Raw genomic sequence first — 21,562 nt, forward strand, 5'->3', positions numbered from 1 at the left:
ACCCAGTCGCCCAAGCCTGAGTATCAGCCATGCTTAAACCCTTTCCGTCACTCCCCAAATCTAAGCAGTCACAGGGCCCTGTTGACTCTATTTTTGTTAATTCTCCAGGGTGTCCTCCCTTGCCCTTTACAACCTTACTACCCTCCTCCCTGCTACGTACCATCACATTCTCTGAATCCCAGAAACAGTCTGCTAACTCATCTCCCTGACTCATGTCTTGGTCTCCCTCCAAGTGTCCTTTTCCCCATAGGTGGATTGATGAAGCTGCAAATCTGATCACATGGAAAATCCTTTCAAAGCTACTCATAGACTTTTCTTGCCTACATGATCCAGCCCAACACCCCCTCACCTCACAGACACGCTGGACACTCTCCCTCTGTTTCTTTCACTTAAGCCAACTTGGTGCCTCCACATATGTCAGTCCTTCCACATATAGCATTCCTCTTAACCATCCCATCTTCTCTACAATAATCTTTATCATACTTCAGATTTCTTCTAAGACACCGCCCCTTCCAGGATGCCTTCCCTAAGTCTCCAGGCCTGGGTGGGTGACTCTCTGATGTGCCCCTGCACATCCCATTACTTTCTCTATCTTAACGGCAGAGCGCCTGAACCTATTCCCAGCACTGTAAGTTCTGTTAGCCAGGGGAGTCTGGTTTGTTCTTTCTGGTATTCCTGGGGCCCAGAATGATGCCTGCGACATAACAGGTATTCAAGAAGTGAATAAATTTACTGGGGAATGCTTGCTCATTGCTAAAATAATAATTTCTTTAATTTTTTTGGCTTGGGATAGTGATTTTCTGACAGAACAGTGTTGCCCACGAGAATTTTGATCACAATTTCTCTTTATTCTCTTTATTGTTTAAACTACTTTCCAGCTACTGCACTAGGGACAATCCATTGCATCAGGTGCTGAGTTACTACACAAATGATTATATGTCACTGATGCTGAAAGTAAATGCTTTTCATTTTCACACAGCAACTCAAAATCACAGCTTTCAGAAGATGCCATTTCTAGGTGAGACATCAGAAATAGCTAAAATGTGACAAAATAACAGTGCCTGGTACAGGTTGAGAAAAACATTTCCCATAAACTTTTAAAAGTCTGTACACCTGGGATATGAGATAAACAATGGAATTTAAGAAGGCTCTAGCCTACTACATTTGTCTCTTCTGATGCAGATGAGAATTTTTATTTTAATTTTTAAAAGATAATGACCTTTTAATTTAAATATCGGGCTCTTTTCTCTTGAATGCCAGAGAGGAGAAAATGCAGCCTCTGCATGAAAGAGTTGTATATTTCAGCAAACTTCTGTTTGTGTTTATAATTAAAAATCACACTTTCTAAAATGTTGCTCTAACTCGATTAAGGAAAAAAATATACTTCATTGCACTTTATTATTTGCTGTGAAATGTTATCTCTAATTCCGGGTACACCGTGAAAAGTGACGTTGTTCACTGGTACACAATCAGTTCTATTCTTTCGTCCCCCTGATGATTTTTCTCCTCCTGCAGGATTATCTCTCTTCCCCAGGTCTCGGTGTCACTACAGTGGGAACTACGAGGAGAGCTGCAGCAGCCTCAGCTTTGTGCTCCTATTTAGGGTATGGACATGTGTAACATGCAAGGGCGATGGCTTCTCATTTCATGGTAGAGAGATGGTCTCCTGTCCCTTTCCTCCCCTCTTGATAAGTGATATATATATGTATTCATTCATGTGCATTAAACATACCCATACTATATGAAGCAAGTGACACTGTGATAGAAATGAGGTTTCATAGAAAAACCCCGTGATGAAAATACAGTTTAATAGCCGCTGTTATCCCTAAATACAAGCATTATGTTTATTTGTAGAGATGATTTGCAATAACCACTAATAGCAATGCTCATTAAGATCCTCTGACTATCAATAGGCAACTATATTACAAAGTTTTTCTGTCTTCTTATAAATCCCAAATGGAGGACATATGGTCTTAGCAGGGGTTTTCAGAGTCCGCACTCACTGGCTCTATACCCTTAGGCATGTCAATAACCTCACTGGGCTTCAGCTACTTTATCTCTATATTGGAAAAATCACAGTAGGTAGGCCAAGTGACCTCTTGAGATCCCTGCTAAGTCCATGAAATATCATCATTATTTTACTAATGGCCGAACAGTTCACCGTTTTCAAGATATTTTTCTCCATAACTTTTAAAAGCCACTATTTAAAAGTATTGAGCATCCATATACATAAATAAACACACAATATAATATTGCCTATTTAAATAACTGGCATTAGAGTTTCGTGAACCATAAAATTGAATAAACAAGGAGGATCAAGCATTTTGCCAACACAGCGAATAAATCAAGTCATGTGAGCATGCAGAAAGAGTCTTAGGCTTGCGTTTGTTGTTCTTTCAATGAACATTTGCTGAGTATCCACTATGTCTCAGGCACTGTTGCAGGCCCACATTAGTGAACAAGCCAGATGAAGGTCTTGCCCTGCCTGATAGAGCTTACATATCAGTAAGGAGACAGATGAGAAAAAAGATCAACATAATAAATAAGTAATTTATGGCGCATGTTTGAAGGTGCTAAAAGATGGGCGGGGGGAGAAAAAAAGAAAACAGTAGAAGATGGTAAAGGGACAAAGGACTTAGGGAAGGAGTTGGCAATTTAAAATCTTCTGGGTAAGTTGCATTGAGAAGGTGATCTCTGAGCAAAGACTTGGAAAGGGAGTGAACCATGTAGATGGAGATCTGGTGGAAGAGGGCTCTGGGAAGAGGGTGTGGCCAAGGCCAACCTCAAGGGCTGGAAAGTGAGGCTGGAGAGGTGCCACAGAGGGGAAGTCATCAGGAAGTACAGCCAAGGAACTGAAGAAGGCAAGTCATGGAGGGCTTCACAGGCTGTCATAGGGACTTGCAATTTCTGGGTGTGAAATACGGAGCCACTGCAGGCTCTGAGCTTAGGCTGATAGCCTCTGACTTATAGAACTAAGAGAGAGTCAAATGCAATCCAGAGGCTTTAATTTAAAAGAAACATACTGAGTCAATTTAAAGAATTTAAGACCCCATGAATTAGGTTACAAGTTGTTTTGAAGCAGTAGTAGGACCCATGCCCTTGTTTCAGCCACTGATCCTTCATTTAGATTTCTGTGCAGGTATCACTTCCTCCAGAGTTTCTCCATGATTGTATGTATCTAAAATCATTGCTCTTCCTGACTTAATCTCTTTACTCTGCTTTGTTTTCCTACATAGTGTTTATCACTCCTTGACCATATATCTGTGCTTTTTAATTATTTCCTATTTCCTGTAGTAGAATGTAGACTCTGAGAAGGTGAAGATTTTGCTCTTTTGGTTATGACTGTAACTCAGCATCTAGAAGAGCACCTGTCACAGAGGGTACCAATTTGTTGAATGAACGAATGAATGTCTCAAGAGTCTAGGAGAACTCCTGAGTTTTAGTTCTCAAACAAATAGGCCATAGTATTGGTGCAATAACTGTCTATCAAAATACAAATAAACTGTCTATCAAATTATAGATTATTTCCCACCATTATTTGGTTTAACATTTTTATTATTTAGAGTGATGATGGTTAATCATAATGTATACATTATGTTATTAATCAAACTGCTATATCTGTATTGTGGAAAATTTAGAAAATGAGAGAAAAAGAATTTATAATTTTATGTCCCCACTATATTATGATCAACATAATTTTAAAATTTCTTCTTTTGTAGTTTTCAAAGTTGGCTACATTCTTACATGGCTTCAGTATACCCAGAGTTAAAATAATTTTCTCTGATTTTTAAACTTTTACATAAATCTCCTTTGTACTCTAAACTTATGTGATTTTATATGGAAACCAATAAAAAAAATAAGCCACTGAGCAGCTTATGTTCTCCACTTCTAACATATTCCATTAAATGAAGGATTCCTGTTATAGTTCTTATAGACATTTGAGATAATTTTTCCTCTACAACCCAAGCTCTCATTTTGCCTGATTTGAATTTATCGACCAGTTGGTGATATTAACCTGCAAAGAAATATACCAAGAATATTGAGGAGCCCTAATTCCTCAATAATTCTGATTTCACCCTGCTGCCCCAAAAGTTACAAATTTCAAATCGCTACAGTTTATTTTTATACTTTTTATGAATGAATGGTGGTGTTATTAAGCAAAATCAATAACGTAAAAAAAAAATTGAAGAGAAAGCTTTTTTTTTTACCAAAGATAAACAGCTTTTCGCCACATTAACAATATCGTGCACAAAACAGTATCACTACAGTGTAAACAGAGGTCAGTTCTCTCAGGCTGCACTTGAGCAGATGGGCAGATGCAATAATTACAAATCAATGGGAAACTGTCAGAGACCACATATCTCTGGTGGAAACTATTTTACTGCCAGGTGACCAGAGTCATGTGTGCTGACATAGGAGGTGGAACAATATAAGGAATTACCAGCCAGGCAATATAGAAATGATTGCTCCAAATCTATGAAATTTATCTTTGGAGTGAACGACTTGAAAAACAATTAAAGCCTCTTTGCTACTCGCTGTTCACTCAGGTTGTGGCAATATAATTTGTTTTACCCACCAGAATCTCAGATACAAAGAGGTGAATGATGTCATAGAAAGGGAAGAATGGATGACAAGGAAACAATCCATTTGGAGGCTAAGAGGAGGCAGGGTGGAGGTATGAGAAAGAAATTAAATCAGGCCTCAGGGGGCTGGCTTCTCCTTGGCCACCCATAATGGTAAGGCTATTTTGAGGGGGTTATAGATCTTTGAAACTCAGAGAAAAGGGGACAGTGATGTCCTTTCCTAACTCCTGGGCCTGCTGACCTAGGGTAAGGCATGTAAAGGGTTTCAAAAAATATAAAGGATGATGATGATGTAACTACTCCTGATACTGTTATAATAACAATTTCTGGAGAATTTATGAGACGATAGCCACTATTCTAACTTTACATGGTGTTAGGGACTGAATTACGTCACACTCCACCCAAATTCATATGTTGAAGCTCAAACCCCCAATGTGACTGTACGTGGAGAAAAGGCCTTTAAGGAGGTAATTAAGGTTAAGTGAAGTCATAAGGATGGGGCTCTAATCCAATAGAACGGGTGTCCCCATAAGAAGAGGAAGAGACGGCAGGAGTGTGTGCACACAGAGAAAAGGCCAGACGAGGACATAGCAAAAAGGCAGCCATCTGTAAACCAAGGAGCAAGGCCTCATCAGGAGCCAATTCTGCTAGCAGTTTGATCATGACCTTCCAGCCTCTAGATCTATGAGGAAATAAATTTCTGTTTTTCAAGTCACCTGGTTGGCAGTATTTTGTTATGGCAGGTGTAGCAGACTAAGATACATGTGTCATGTCAAGTAATCCTCATCACAAAATATTTTCACACTTTCAAATAAAGAAATAGAAGCACAGAGAAATTAAAGCAATTTGATTAAAGTTACACAGCTAGTCAGTAGTGAAATTGAATCCGAGCAATTTGAATCCAGGGCCCAAGTTTCTAGCTGCTCACGTAGTGTAATATAAGGTAACGTGATTAATATCCACAATGATACAACATAAATGCTTTTATCAGAAAAACCAGATTTTTACATGTACTCTGTGAAACGGACTTCAAATTTTAGTCCCTTTCTTCTCCTCCCTCCATCATCTAGACAATAAATATTTTTGTGACCCTTATCTAGTTGAAGCATTGATTGAGGCTTGCGGGATCTGGCAGCAAGCCAAGCCTATGAGAACCAGACAGAAAGAGCAGACAGTGATAAGTGCAAAGGAAAAAATGAAACAGGAAGTTGTGATGATAGGTGGGGGTGAGACTGGTCCTTTCCTCCACAACCAGCTCTTGAGTGTCTACTATGAAACAAATGTGAACGGGACACAGTCCTCGCTCTCTGTGAACTGCTACTGCTGGCGTGGTGCTAGCAGGCCCCAGCCTCCAGGCTCCCCATTTCTTTCTCTATAAAATGAGGTCTTTGTTCTAATAATCTATGACTTCTTTGAGTAAGTCAGGGTGTTACTTAGGCAATGGCTACCTTAACCCAGGTATTAGGTGTAAAGGAAATAATAAATGCTACAGAAAAATATATTCTCTACTTTAGAATATTCCTAAAGTTTTACAGTGAGAGATATAAAGGAAGAAAGGAGGGAGGGGAAGGGATCTTTTAACTGATCTGAACAGACTTTATCTGTGATAGTAATTTTATTTTCACATTTGGATGATTATTATGTAATATTATACCTGTAGTCAGATACCTCCCATCTCTACTGGGGAGTAAATACGAACAAAGGAGCCTGAGATGAAGCATGAAGATTTAAGGTTGATATAAGGGAAGATCTGAGGGGTTGTGCAGAAAGCAAGACATTGGAGAAAAGTGACAAAATTACGGGTCGTATTTCCCTGGAAAGTTTAATCAGCCAGAGAAGTTGTACTCTGGTATGGCCTTACTCAGAAATAGAAGGATAAACTGGCTCACTATAGGGATTTCTTGGCCCCAGGAGTCTCTGATAATTATAGAAGGTAGTTTGAAATAGTAAAACTTCACACCCTGCCCTCCACTTAGGGCAGGGCAAGAGTAGTGCCACTTCCTACTTGTCTCATTTCAGGGTGGCAATTTGTGCTAAGAGGAAATACCTGAAAAGTGTCACTGGGAAGCTCCATAACAGAATGGATGAGTGAAATGCAACAAAAGAATAAGGACCAACTCACTGAAAACAGTGGAATCAGAGAGCACCACAGATAGAAACACAACCTGCCTTTTTGTGTTAGAACACAAACTAGGCATGCAGAAGACCTACAAAAATATAGTAAACTGATTGTATTGTCAGAATTACAGGAGCACTCTGATTACCAGGATGGATCTTTAAAGAAGAATATGTGATATAATAATCTGGCCCACTAAATAACACCAGCCCCAAACAACAAGAAGACTTGAAACAGACAATTACTATTTATGGCTATAACAAGATTGGGATCAACAGCCTGTCATTTCATTTAAAGCCTTAAGTGAAGTGTGGCCCTGAGAGAGAAGAAAGCAAGCATAATTTAAAATAGCAAAGCTCTTAGAAAAAAATGAGTGAAGAATATTTAATATACTGCGTAAACCACTACATACATTTAACTTGAAGGCAGTAATTCTATAAGCCAAAGACACACGATATTCATTGGCAAATACCTGTGGACACATTCATACAGCATTTGAATCACCGTAATTATTAGCATTTGAAATACCTTATGTGGACAGTTATTTTTTTATAATTGTATCTACTTTGATTTCTTCCACTATGGGGAGATGAGCTCCTGAAAATAATTTGTTGGGGGAAATTCTAGATGCTTGTGGATTTTTAACATGTCTTGGGAACCCCAGTGCCTGAAAGAGCCTGAGCAATTAAATTCACCCCAGCTGTGTGTATTTGAACACCAATAGGCTCACAACCAGTACCTACATCATTCCTGGAGCCATATCATTTTCCTTAGCATCCTGTGGTTTGATTTCAATGCTGAGAACAAGGCAGCTTTTTTCCTCCCCTAAAATAATACTGATAGCTTTAGTGCTGTCTTTACATTTTCTTTTCTCTCCAGAGTTGTCTAGAGTTTTAAAGGTTCAAATCCTGATAAAGTGATGCAGAAAACTATATCCGACTCTAAGAAATATGCACACAGATTTCATGCAGAGCTTTCTGGCCCATGAAGAGTAGACCAGTCCCCTTACCTTTATCATAAATTTCCTTCAAGACTCCTCGTTTTATCAGCTCCTCTCTGCTTTGCCTCATCGATATTTTCCTTTCCAGGGCTACAAGCAAAACACAAACAGAGAAGCAGTTGTGAGTAAGTAACAAAGATGTTTCTTTTAATCATATTTTAATATACTGAAATGTAATTAATATATGGGAAAGCTTCCATAAATTCTACTTTACTAATGTAAGTTAATGATACCAGTTAATATTGTTTGATACTATAAACATTTTAATTGGATATTTCATTTAAACTTAAAAACAATCTTCAAATCACCTATGAGGTAGGCATTATTATTTCATTTTATTTAACCTTGGTTTATAGTTGAGGAAACTGTAGCAGAGAGAAGCTCAACAACTTGTCAGAGTCACAAGGTTATTGAGAAGAGGAACCAGGATTCAAAGCGAGAAACACTACCTCCCATCTCAGTTTAACCTCTACATTACAGGGCGTTTTCCTGAGTGTGGTGTTTTCTCATAGATGAGATTTCCTTTTTAAAGATCTAGTTCATGTAAATCATGTCTCACTGAGGATGCTTTTGCTCCCCAACCATTAAAAAATGGTATGAAAATATCTCCTAAAGAGATCTCTGGATGGAGAGACTGAGGAGTGGTGGGAGATCCTTAGGGGACACCCACCACTGCTCTCCTCTCTTCACTCCAAGAGAGAAATGGAGCATCAGTTACCAAATGCATCTTCACCAGGACCCACTACTCACCTGAGCCAATGGCCCCAGCAGGTGGGGGCTGGAAGAGGGAAGAGGGAATGTTTCCCCTCAGGTCAGTGGACATGATGGAAATAGAGTAGAGCAGTGAGGGGCAGAACAAAAGGGCAGGCCTGTGGCTCAAGGTAGGGTGGGAGAAGTGAGCAGAGCCCATGGAAGGAAGCAAGCTATTCTAGCAGCTGACACTGCAGTTTCTGGGTAAATATTGAATGGAGGAGGAGAGAGGTTATTTTGGTTGCTTTTGTCAGCTTAAGAATCTCCACATCCTTTCAATACACAGTTATTCAGGGAGAAAAAAAGCCAGTTATAAAATAAGGATTTTATGTAGACAAATTCAGATACAGATTAATCTCTCTCTCTCTCTCTCTCTCTCTCTCTCTCTCTCTCTCTCTCTCACACACACACACACACACACACACACACACAGAATAACCCAGGATAATTTAGTTCAAAGAAGACCAATAAGACTAGAAAACAAGCGAGGAAACAGGGATTGTGATTCTAACTTGGTTATCCACTAGCTGTGTTACCTTAGTCGAGTCACTTTGCCAGTCTGAGAAAACACTCAGCCTCAGCTATTCTGATTTAATAGGTCCAGGGTGCGACCTGGACATCTATACTGTAATAAAAAGCTCTCTGGGTTATTGTCATATTAAGACTGGAAATCACTGATCATATGTTATGGGACTTAATATTTTAAAAATGGTATACTCTAATTCTTTCTCTTAAATTATAATGAAAGTGGTACGAGACAGAAGGGAGGGGTTGGGGGGCTGGTAGAATGGGGTGAAGGGTTAAAGAAGTACAAATTAGTAGTTGCTAGCTGGTCATGGGTATGGGGAGCATGGCAGAGGGAATGCAGTTAGTATTAATACTTAAGTCAGAGTCAGGGGAGGGAGGGAGCAATTGGGGGGATCATTTTATGAACTTTATAGATGTTTAACCAATGTACTATATACTTGAAACTAATTTAAATAAATTAATTTAAAAAATAAAAAAATGAAAGTAAAAAAAGAGACAGAAAAAATAAATGTTAGGTTAAATTGTACTCGCATATAGCTTACTGAAAACATGTTAATAATAAAACAGGTACATATAAATATATACCAACAGAGGTGAGGGCAGGAGGGTTACATGGAAGGACAAGCATTAACGGTGGGCGTAGGGACCTCTGGAGCAGTGCTGGTTTTGGAGGGGTGAAGGAGTTTTATGACCTATACTAAATGACATGATACAGTGGCAGGAGGGCAGAAAGATGTTTTCTGTGCAGAAGAGGAGCTCCCAGAGAAGGAAAATGGAACTGCAGACAGGTTAGAAAGTTTGGCCTGATTTTAAAAAAGATTTGCTTAGAAGTACAGTGGGAAAAGACTGGATATGCAATGAGAAGCAGGGGTTTTTAAGCAAGGAGTTTGTTAACATCTTTGGGGTGACATGAAGTCACCTGAAAAGCATGCATAAAGAGGTGACGAAGATGGAGACAAAGGATGCATTCAAGACACATGAAGGTGGCAATGTTGCTACAACAACTTGCAGTTAAGGATTGGACGTAGGATGTGAAGAAAAGAGAGGGATCAAGGATGACTCCTTTGGTTCCGGACTTTCACAGATGAATGGGTGGCATTGTCAGTTACTAAGGTAGGACACACAAGATGAGAATCGGGTTTGCAGGAATCATGGAGAACTCAATGTTAGTCATGCCTAAGAGGAGACATTAGGTATGAGCTAGGGAAATGTAGTCAGATATTTCATAAAACAAGGATTGGAAGTTAAATGAGATTGTGCTAGACTCATGGACCAGTGCTTCTCCACTTTTCCATAGAACTTTGTCTAGTGGCAAAAGAATAATGCCAGAGGCAGCAAGAGTAAGATGGAAGTTGGCTGTCCCACGCACACGATTTCTTTAATGTATTGAGGATTTTTCCTTAATAACTAAGGTGGACCTCACATAATATATATGCTCTTATTTAAATAAGAAAATATCTCCCCACCCAGAACTACCAGTTTCCAAGTTTAATTGACTTTCTGGGAAGAGATTGCAAATTTATTCTTTGGCTTTGCCCATTTCCTAGTACAGAGCCCTATGCCCACAGGGGATGCAGAGATCATTTTGAGAAGGGTGGAATGTCATGTAATCTAACTTAATCCTCACCTTAATCCTTAATACTTCACAATCATGTGACGTATTCTCACCCTCATTTTACAGATGGGGTACCTGAGGCGCAGCAACACTAACCTGCTCAGTCACAGCAGTAAGTGAAAGAGCAGAAAGAGATTTTCATGTCTGTTTCTCCCACCATGATACCACATTGTTGTGAAGATCGTAAAATAACATAGCTATGCTTTACTTTAGGGGCTTCTTCCTTCTAAGGCACTCTTTATTGACTATCTCTTTTGACAAGATATGCATGACGCCTCTCGAGAAATCTTATTTTTAGTAGCCCTTCCAAAGTTAGAGCTAAGTTTAACTGGGGCCAAAGACAAGCTCACCACTGCTCCAGGAAGTGAAATAAAGTTAGCTGTTTGGTGCAGAAGGACAGCTCAAATCTTTTGACCTGGTCTACTACTGAGCCATAAAACATAGGGGGAAGAGGATTTACTGTGGGGAAAAGAAAATATGGTGATTTCCTTTTCATTGACCAAAACTAAGTCCAACTCTCTCCACCAATTTTGGTTTTAGTTGAAAAATATGAAAAAAGATAAAAAAAGAGAATAAATTACAAAAAGTTAAAGAAGTCAGAAGCGAATAATTGCATTGGGGAAGAGAGAAGGTGTAATGGGTAGTGCACCTGCTCAAAGATAGCAGGAATCCATCAGATTGAATTTATTTATCAGACTAAATGAGAACTGAGCACGATGGTGAGCCAGTTAACTGGGGAATGTTTGGTCTTTGGGAGGTGGACTATGGTAATGAATAGAACAAAAACATCCATCTCTTTAAGAAGAGAAAACTGAGAAACTATTTTGTTAGACATGTGGCAAAAAAGCATGCAAGTGGGTACTATTTTCATATAAAATGAAAATTAAGTCAATAAAGACTTATTTTAAAATAAAATCTATTATAAAGTATAAGGATTCCTTTCTCTAGTGTTTTCAGTTACTAAAGCATAGGGCAGTACAAATGCTGAGTGACCACATGTGGGAATGTTCTGGTGTAAACTTTTTGGTTATGAAACTGGATTGTGGTGATCGTTGTGCAACTCTTTAAATTTACTGAAAATTACTATTGAATTGTATAATTACAATAGGTTAATTTTATGGCAGGCAAATTATACCTCAATAAAGCTGTTAAGATATGAAGAAAAAAATAGTGACCACAAAGAGAAATTCCCAAAATGTCAAAAACCTCAGTTAAAATTAGTAAATCTAAGCAAGTAATTAAATCAATAAACTTTAGGCCACAGTAAGCAAGAGAACAACATGAAAATAAAATGATTAGAAATATAGCATATAATGGTAAATTTCTAAAACCAAATTTTTTATCCTCTAACACGATAGTACCAAAACACAAAAAGCAGGAATTTGATTCACTCCCAAAATGAAAATATAGATCAGATAGTGGCAATACAACTCTTTAAATGTTTAGAAAAGAACAAAATCTTCAGACTGCAGTAAATATAGAACACTGTAATAGATCTTTGAGATGGTCCTCTGGTAACTGAAACATTGAAACAAAATCATGTAAGCCAGCAAATGTGCAGACTATTGCAGGGACACCCAGTCTAAAACTCTACGCCTGAAGAGAAAAAGTGAAAAAAATTACTGATTTGTTTTATAGACTGACAAAAAATCACTTGAGTAGATCCAAACACAAAAAGAAGCTTCACATACCCTCTTACCTAAAACGAGTGGGACAGGGATTTCTCAATTACTGTACCAAAATTAGCCCAAAATGGCCCCCTTCAAAAATCATCTTCAAAAATTGCTATATCCAAGGAAGACTCTCTAAGCCTGTCATCAGCCTCCACCTTAATATAAAACTCATGCAGAAAGCCTTGAAAGTCACAGTTATTTGTGCATCTTTATCACCATCCATTAATCAGCCTTTTTATTTTCTGTATTTCTGATGCATTGACATCTTGAGACTTTACTGATCCTGGAGAGACTGTCCCTCCCAGGGCTAGCCAATTCCTACAGATCATAAATGACTCACCTATGAGTGCACCTTTCATATGCAAACCAAAACTAATCTGAGTCCAAGCCTCAACTGCCTCCTGAATGAGCTCTTATACTATAGGCCACTGTCCCCTGCCCTTCTCATCCCAGGGCCAGGTACCAGACCACTGGAGACTGTCTCTATGCCCCAGAGGCTGCTAAAATGGTTCAGTCTAATCAGGTAAGCCTGTTTAGCCTGTCCTGCTCATTCCCTCCTGCAAAAACCACAATAAGGGCTCCTGCCTGACCCTGGTGCTTCCCTATGTGGCCCTCTGTGGTGGCATGACCCTTTCTCTCAGAATCCGTGATCATAACGAACTATCTTTTCAATGGCTGTCGTTTCCTGATCTGTTGGCCTCCTCATACCTGAATAATTATAAGACTCACATTTTAAAAACATGTATCCTTGCACTGGTTTGTAAACAAACAAACAAACAAAACTAGGAGAATTTCCACAGCTTTATGTTCTGATCTATTGTTTTAAAGTCTGTTTACATTTGGGCAAGTGCTTTAGAAATGGGGAGCCTGGTGAAGAACTAACTGATCCTTGGCAGTAAATTCCACCAGAGCCCAGAGACTAACTCTAATAATGGAGTGACAGCAGTTCTAGTCTAATCATTTTTGTAAACTCTTCTGAGTCACCACTACAGTCTATGGCATATTTACTAAAAGCCAGTTCCCTATCATCTCTCCTTAATTATTTTCTGTCTCCTTATTCACATGGATGCTAAGCCAAGGAATCCTATGCTTCTTTGACATCAATGAATTTAAAATAGGCATCTTAGATGGGCTCTTTCTACTTAGTGAATGCCTAGCTAAGATGAATTTGTTAAAAATAACTATAGGACATTCTATTGTTATTTTTGTGCACATACATATACTTTTATTTTTTTATTTATGAAAACAATGTGCATGTAATTAAATAACATGTGAAAATATTTTCACTTTAAATATTTCAAAAAATATAGAGAAAACGTCCTATTTCACCTGCCTCCCTTCATAAATCCAACTCACCAAATCTCACTACTACCCTCCTTTGCTATTCTCTCTTCTTTCCTCCCTCCTCTTCTTCTTTTCCACATATTCTCACACTCCAACACTATATATAAATCCAGTTTTAAAAACAGAAGTAGAATCATTCTGCTCATATCGTTCTACAAGTCTTTTTTTCTCTCTTATTTATCAATATGTTTAAGAGACCTTCCCATCGGTACATACAGAAGCACCTCATTCTTTTTGAGTATTGCATGCCATTATATAGGACATAAGTACCATACTTTACCTAACCATCCCTGATCGAAGGAAATTTAAGTTGTTTCAAATTTTGGGCATACAAACATTGCTACTGTAAAAATACTTGTCCAGGCACCCATACGAACAGGTTTAAGAATTTTTTCTAGAATATACCACTAGACAAACAATTTCTGGGTGGGGTAGTATCATTTGAAGGAAAATACTCATGTTTTATAACTTTTAAGTATTGCTTTTTTATTTAAAAAATGAGGAAATAGGAAAAAAAGCAATAATGATGCTGGAACAAGTCATTTGGTTCTACTAAGAGTATCAGAACAGGAAATTATGTAGATTTTTCTCTAGGATAATCTATCTCTGTTGAATTCTCTGTTCAACTGCCTTTAAATTGCATTCTGTAGGGGAAAGAAGTTTGAAGGAGAAAAAACAATTGAGAATGATGAAATTTTCAGTATCTTACTGCAGGGTCTTATACCTTCAGTTGTTAAAATACTCAACTAGTAAGTAAAATCTGTAGCTTTTATCCCTTTAAAATTTTACAACACCAGTGAAAGTGAATTTAGGCTAGAAGTCTGTAAGTAACAAATGAATGAGCCTTGAGAACCTAGGACATAGCTTCACTTCCCATCTGACTCCATAAATAATGAAGATTATTAATATGATGTCACAACTCTAGCTCCAGATGCTTTAAGATAACGAGACTCCATTTCAAAATTAAGTTTATACATACAATAGATAAAAGGGGAGAAAAAGGAGCAAGGAATTGGAGGAGTGGGTAAACCTGGAGTCTTCCATTTTGAAAGCTCAGATGGCAAATACCAGTTGACCTTGTATTTCATAAGGAAATTAATGAGAAAAGCAAATCAGTTATCAATCTAAATGCCATATTGAAACAAAGAAGGGAAAGTAAAAAAGAATGCAACCCTAAATGTATAGTTTCAGACAGTGGTATGATAAACATATTCAAGAAGTCATGTTCATCTAGAAGCAATTTGTATGAGCACCAAATATTATGTTTTTTACTAACTCAGAAGATGTTCGAGAGTTCTATAAATATCTAGACATTTGGTAAGTGTGGAATAACTAGGCAAGGAAGTTTTCACTTACATGATTATTCAAAGAAAGCTTATTGAATTACTAATTCAAAATGAATTAAAAAAAATATTTGGCAAGTAAGGCCAAGTGTTCTTCAGAATCAGAGAGGCTGACCAGTTTAGAACTTTTCTCCCTTTAAAAATTCAAACCATGTGCAAATTCCATGTCAAAGAATCTAAGGCATAAGTGTCCTCATCACATGATAATAAGCACAAATCCTGATTCCCCCACATTATAGTATGAATTTCAACTAAGGTCCAAGCGGAGAGAGCACAAAAACAAAGTTTCTCATCTTCAACATGGCAGCCCAGCCATTGTTCTTATGTAATGCTGCACTAGCTTGGATAAACTCTTCATGGCCCATGAGGTAGAAGATGAGATTGTTTATTTCCTGTTGCTTATGATTACACCCAAGTCATATAGATCAGCACTTTCTAAAGTCAGTTGTGCAGAAGAGTAACCCCCAGAGATGCTCTGAAGAAAGGATTCTGAGGACAATAATTTTGGGAAATGCTATGTACCACTGGAGAATCGGTGGTACATAGCATTAGCGCAAAAAGACCTACAGTGAAGAAATCAGTTTAACTCAGTTTAACTCAGTGTTTCTCCCAAATTCATTGGACAATATGATCTTTTTATGGAGTACCATGGGACTCTCACTCTGAGCAAAGTCTCTGGGAGATGTTCATCTAACTATCAGATTGCAGGAAGCAAATGTGGTCTGTCATAGAAAGGAACCAGGGAGGTCAGTCCAACTCAGCAGGGACATAGAGAGGCCAAGCTCTTTTGTCAAGAGCATTCCAGTAAATGTTTGAATCAAACACAACCAAAACCCTAAAGTCCTGCAATATCAAATGAGCAAGGCATGACTGACCTGGAAGATCTTAATGGAGCAAAGTGACCAGCCATCTATCTACTTGTCTTCCTCTAGTCCTGGTAGAAACTTCACTTGGGGGCGATCTGCATTCCAATGAGCTCCCTGGATGGGCCAGCCCCATATGCATTCCCTAGATAAGTAAAACTAGATTTGTTTAACCTTGAGCAGCTCAATACCATATAGCGTCTGCCCCAAACAACAATTTTGGTTTTGATGTAATTGATAGGAGGTACTTCTTTCTGAGTAATTCAGACAGTATAATTCCTCCAGAGTCACCGAGCATGAGAGTAAGACCACGCCATTAGCAGAGATGAGGTGATTTGTTTTCCTCTTCACTGTGGTAGATGTGTCTATGGCCAGGTTCTGTAGGAGCTCTGTCCACTGCTTAAATGTATGAGATAAAGGTAGGTTCACAGATTCATTTTAAGCTATAAGTTGTGCTGTTAAAAATACATTTTCCATGGATCTTGATTGGATCATGGTTTGAACAAACCAGCTGTAAAAAGCGTTTTGGGGTAGGTTGGAAAAATATGAGTATGGACTGGGTATAAGATAATACTAGGGTTTTGCTACATATTATAATAGACTTGTGGTTATATAGGATGTTTTCCTTACTTTTTAAAAGATGCATGATTAGAGAAGTCAGTAAGTTACTTTAGAATACTTCAGGAAAAAAAAAAAGCAGCAACAAATATGGCCAAATCTTAGCAGCTTTTAGGTGATGGTTATAAAAGTGTACAATTACATGGTATTATCATTATACAATTCTTTCAACTTATGTTTTCAAATTTTCAAAATAAAAAGTAAACAAAATAAATGAATCTTATAAGTAATGTTGAGTAAACAATGAGAGACAAAAGAACACATATACTATTTCTCATTTATATAAAGTTCAAAAACTGGCAGAACTAAGTATGTGGTTTAGAGATGCATACCTCTAAGCTTTAAAACTACCAGGAGAAGAAAGGTTATGATCACAATAAAAATCAGGTTACTGGCCACCTTTGGTGGGGAGGGGAACTGCAACCAGAAAGGCCCATTAAGGGGATTCCAGGTGCCGTCGATATTCTCTTTTATGACTTAGGCAGTGGTAATATGGTGTTCACTTTATAACCATCTGTTAAACTATACCTTGACGCTTGATATATTTTCTCAATGTGTCCTATTTTTCAAAATAAAAAAAAAAAACATTAAAAGGACTTCTAACTCTGCTTCTCTTTATACTGTTGCAATAGTCTCTGAAGGGGAATGAAAAACTCAGCCACCATATAATGAAATTATGCCGTTGGCCAGCAGACTCACTCCTGTTAATAAAAGAAAGGATGATTAGAAGGCAATAAAAGCCGCAAGTCTTTTCCCGGTCATTTCTTGAAATAGGTCAGACCAGAGTGTAGAAGGGTTGCTCTTGATGTTTGCAGGTCTCTAGGTAGCAAGACAGAGACCTGGAGTTTTGGGGGGGAAATACTGGCAGAAAGTTTTAGAGGTGAGTAATTTTGCAGAAGTAAGGATTTTGAATTTTGGAAATAAGATGGGCTGTCTTTAGAGCCCATCCTTGAAGTGACAAGTAAGAAGCAACTGAGGGGAAGTAGTTTTGCAAGGATCAAGCTCATCACTCTTGAGAGTGTACTGAGAAAAGTTTATGTTACAATTTGCAGATTCCGTTTTCTTTATCTCTTACCCTAATCTGCAGAGGAAACTTCCAATCAAATTCTAATAGAATCGTATTTTGTTTTCTCTTCCGAGATCTATGAGACACAAAAGAAATAATTCCTTCTCCATTTATTGGCCTCCTCTTATGGGAACGTGATTTAATAAAACTAAGATCTGAAAAATAATGTATATTAAGTCCTGTTTACAACCTTCACTTTATCCTTTCTCTCTCTCTCTCTCTCTCACACACACACACACACACCCCCACCTATTATGACAGACTTTTTCATTAAATGTGAAACAGATGGCCCTACAGTGACAGAGAATGCAATTTGATGAAAATGTTTATGCTAGAAATAAAGGTTTAATGCTTTGGGGCTTGCTTCTATTACTTGTAGGAAAGTGTGTCATAACATCTAATTTTTTTTGTGATTGTGCACTGAGCCACAATTCACATTTCTACCATGTTCTCTGCTGCCTCTCACTTTCCTCCCCACCCTGCAAAGGAATGAAAGGAAAATTCATTGATTGGAGCTAGTTAAGTGAGTTTCTCCTTCCAGATGTAGGAAGCATAATGCTGCACTGTATTTCATTCCAGACACCTAATTATTATTGATTGCTTTATGATAGAATTGTACCGCCTAAAGCACCGGTGAATGGAAATCTGAAATCCTGCCCAGAACAGCTTAATACCCTAGCTACCACCTGTTACCTAAAAGATAATAGGGTCCTTGTTCAAAGTATTTTTGTGGTGCCAAGTTATGGAAATAAGCTTGTTGCTTCACTGCTTGTTTTTCTACTCATGGTCAGATAAACTCTGCTGCAATGAAGTCTTTAAAAGGCAGTGTTAAGAAATTTGTGCTTTAAAATCTTAGTTCTCTGACAATATATTGGACAGACAGCGGCATTATATCGAGGAGTTTTATTTGTTCTTATTATCTATAGTCAGAACCAAAGTCAGTAATTATTTTGAACAAAAATTTAAAAAATCAAAACTATGCATAGTTATATCAGATGTTCACTCAGACAAATATGTTGCCTGAAAGGGACATTTTTGGTAGATTTGATTTCTCCCTTCTATTGCCATGGTAACACTTAAACTATGTATTAGGAGCTACTCTACATGCTTGCCATGTGGTACTTTAAGTAAGTCTCAAAACAACAGTACCAGGTTGGTACTACTATCTCCATTTTGCAGATAAAGAAGATGCTAAGTAACTTGCCCAAGATGTAGAGGTGGACTTGAATCAAGCTGTGTGACTCCAGTGTGTGAATGCTTAAACATGACATTATACTGCCCTTCTACGCCTTTAAAAATTTGGCATATGCCAAACATATTTATTCAGCCTATCTATAAATAGACTTGTACAGATAGGTTTACAGTGTATATATATATAAAACTAAAGATATAATTTTTGCTATTTCCTGGGCAGAATTTTGTAGCTCTTAAACTATGAGAATTTCTTAAATCATTATATTAAGTGTAGCTGCTATGTAATTTTCATTAAACAAGATTTCGCAGATGAAGATGAAGCATACTGTTTTGCACATAAAACTCAACAAGCTGTGTGATTATTATTATGGCCATCCTCTACTTTAGGAAAAAGTTAAACTGGCCAGAGGAAATACAGAGTCACACACAAATTTAAATGTACAGGCACACCTCGTTTTATTGCACTTCACTTTATTCCACCTCACAGGTGTTGCATTTCTTTTACAAATTGAAGGCAAGACCTTCCACCAACAAAAAGATTATGACTCACTTCACTGATGATATTTGTTTTATTACCGTGGTCTGGAACTGAACCCACAGTGTCTCTGAGGTATGCCTGTAGATGGCAAATAATATCTATGTTCAGGAAGGTGAATATCTGCTCAGTTACTTCTCGTCAGTCATTTCAGGTGGAGAGAACTATACAGGAAAGGAATGTGTAGATTTGCTATGCATTTAGATGCCTGTTCTTGAAATATTGAGCTTCACCAAAGCAGAACAGAAATGTTCATGAAGAAAAAACTCATAATCATTGCATGTAATTAAATAACAAAAATATCTACATCTAAGAAAAAGTCCAAGTAATTTAGGACTGTCCCTTGCAATTCTGCAAATCAGATGTATTTTTTCATTTCAGTCTCAATCTTCTCCTCTTGTGTGAGAAGATGCCTCACCCAGCAACGGGCTGGATTTGGCTGTGCTTCATCTGAGCATTCACCAGCTAATGATAAAAACAATAAGGCCGAATAATCCATTATCTTCAAATAGAAGAAATAAATTATTAATCTGTATTAAGGGAAAAAATCAACCTTAAGTATCTGGATAGTATCCCCCCCCAAACCCCTCCCCCCAAAAAAATTCCAGAATATTTGAATAGCAGGTTTGTGAATCATTTACCCTGACAGCAATTGGAAAAATTAAAAACATAACCACTGTGAAGAAGAAAGAAGAAACCTCATAACATATGTGATAAAGAAGAAAGGTCTAAAAGCAAAGTGCTACTCAAGGCTTTTCTCGAGGCACTATTTGTTCTTACAGAATGCCATCATTCTTCCCAGTTTTGACAAGACAGTGAGACATGATAAGCAGCATCCTGCTCCCTTAAATGAACGTTCAGCCTTCTCTCTTTTATGATTGCAACTTCTGAGTTTTGTTTCTGATGGGTATTTTTGCACTTCTTTTGGAGTCACTGTAGCATGTATAGCGGAAGCCGACAGATGTACAATCCTTAATTTACAAATAAGAATAGCACAATTCAATTTCTTTTCTTTGCTTGAGATTGATTCTTCATCATCATGAAGAAAACTTTGTTCCGTAATATTGTCCATCAGTTTCTCAATTCTAGAAGTTGACTCCTAGTTATGGGTTGATTTGAGTAAATCTCTGGGCTAAGGCAGCAATTTAGAATTCAAATTCTGATTCTTAGTGCCATCTTGAGTTGAGACAGTGAGGGGATGAAGTTTCAATGGCCATGGTACTGATGGTAATCCAGCTGATCTCAGTGGTGTTCAAAGGCAAATGTGAACCATTAATCCATTTTCTTTATTCCTGGCAAACTCATAAAAGGGGCTGTCCTGGCCCCACCATCAGGTTAATAGAAAACCTTGCCCCGTGTTGTATCTACATAATATTACAAGAACAAGCAATGAAAATAGATCAATCAACTTGATTTATTTTTTTCCCTTATTAAAACACCTGTCATCTGACAGTTAACTAGATAAACTAATTGCTGTGAAACCATGAATACGGAGGCTACATAGAAACTGACTAGACTCTATCACATGTTGTGTTGAAACTATTAGTTCAGTGATGCCATAACCTTAGTATTTTTTAATTGTAGTAAAATGTCAAAATTTACCATCTTACCCACTTCTAAGTGTACAGTTCAGAAGTGTTAAGTATATTTACTTTGTTGTGCAACCTATCTCCAGAACTTTTTCATCTTGCAAAACTGTAATTCTATACCCATTAAACAACTCCCCATTCCTCTCTTCTTCCAGTCCCTGGCAACCACCATTATATTTTCTGTTTCTATGAATTTGACTACTCTAGGTATCTCATATAAGTAGAATCATACACTATTTGTCTTTTATTTTTACCTTTTATTTATTTAAATTTATTTATTAACATTTTATTTTTTAATTTTTTCCCCCAATCCCTTCCCCTCTGGTAACCACGAGTCCATTGTCCATGTCCACGAGTCTCTGTTTGTTTGTCCTGCTCATTTGTTGCTTTTAGGCTTATATCCCACATATAAGTGATATCATGTGATTTTTAACTTTTTCTGTCTGACTTATTTTGCTTGCATGATTATATCGAGGTCCATCCATGTTGTCGCAAATGGCAACATTTCATCTCTTTTTATGGCTGAGTAATATTCCATTGTATATTTGCACCACAGCTCCTTTATCCAATTGTCTGTTATAGGACACTTCGGATGCTTCCATGTCCTGGCAACCATGAATAATGCTGCTATGAACACTGATGTGCAAATATCTTTTCAGATATGGGTTTTCAAGTCTTTGGGGTAAATACCCAGCAGTGGGATTGCTGGATCATATGGTAGATCAATTCTTAGTTTTTTGAGGAG

General features: G+C 37.7%; 1 protein-coding gene across 6 annotated transcripts in view; it reads right to left on the bottom strand.

Moving 5' to 3' along the window:
- PHACTR1 (phosphatase and actin regulator 1) overlaps window positions 1–21,562 on the bottom strand; it is a 489,864-nt gene that overhangs the window by 96,396 nt on the left and 371,906 nt on the right. For all 6 annotated transcript variants that reach the window (XM_025044937.1, XM_025044935.1, XM_025044940.1 and 3 more), the window contains one exon: window positions 7,709–7,789. In XM_025044937.1, coding sequence (XP_024900705.1) covers window positions 7,709–7,789 — 81 coding nt within the window. The remainder of the gene's footprint in view (window positions 1–7,708; window positions 7,790–21,562) is intronic.

This window comes from Pteropus alecto, unplaced genomic scaffold, assembly GCF_000325575.1.
Source record: "Pteropus alecto unplaced genomic scaffold, ASM32557v1 scaffold121, whole genome shotgun sequence".
Classification (NCBI taxonomy): Eukaryota; Metazoa; Chordata; class Mammalia; order Chiroptera; family Pteropodidae; genus Pteropus; species Pteropus alecto.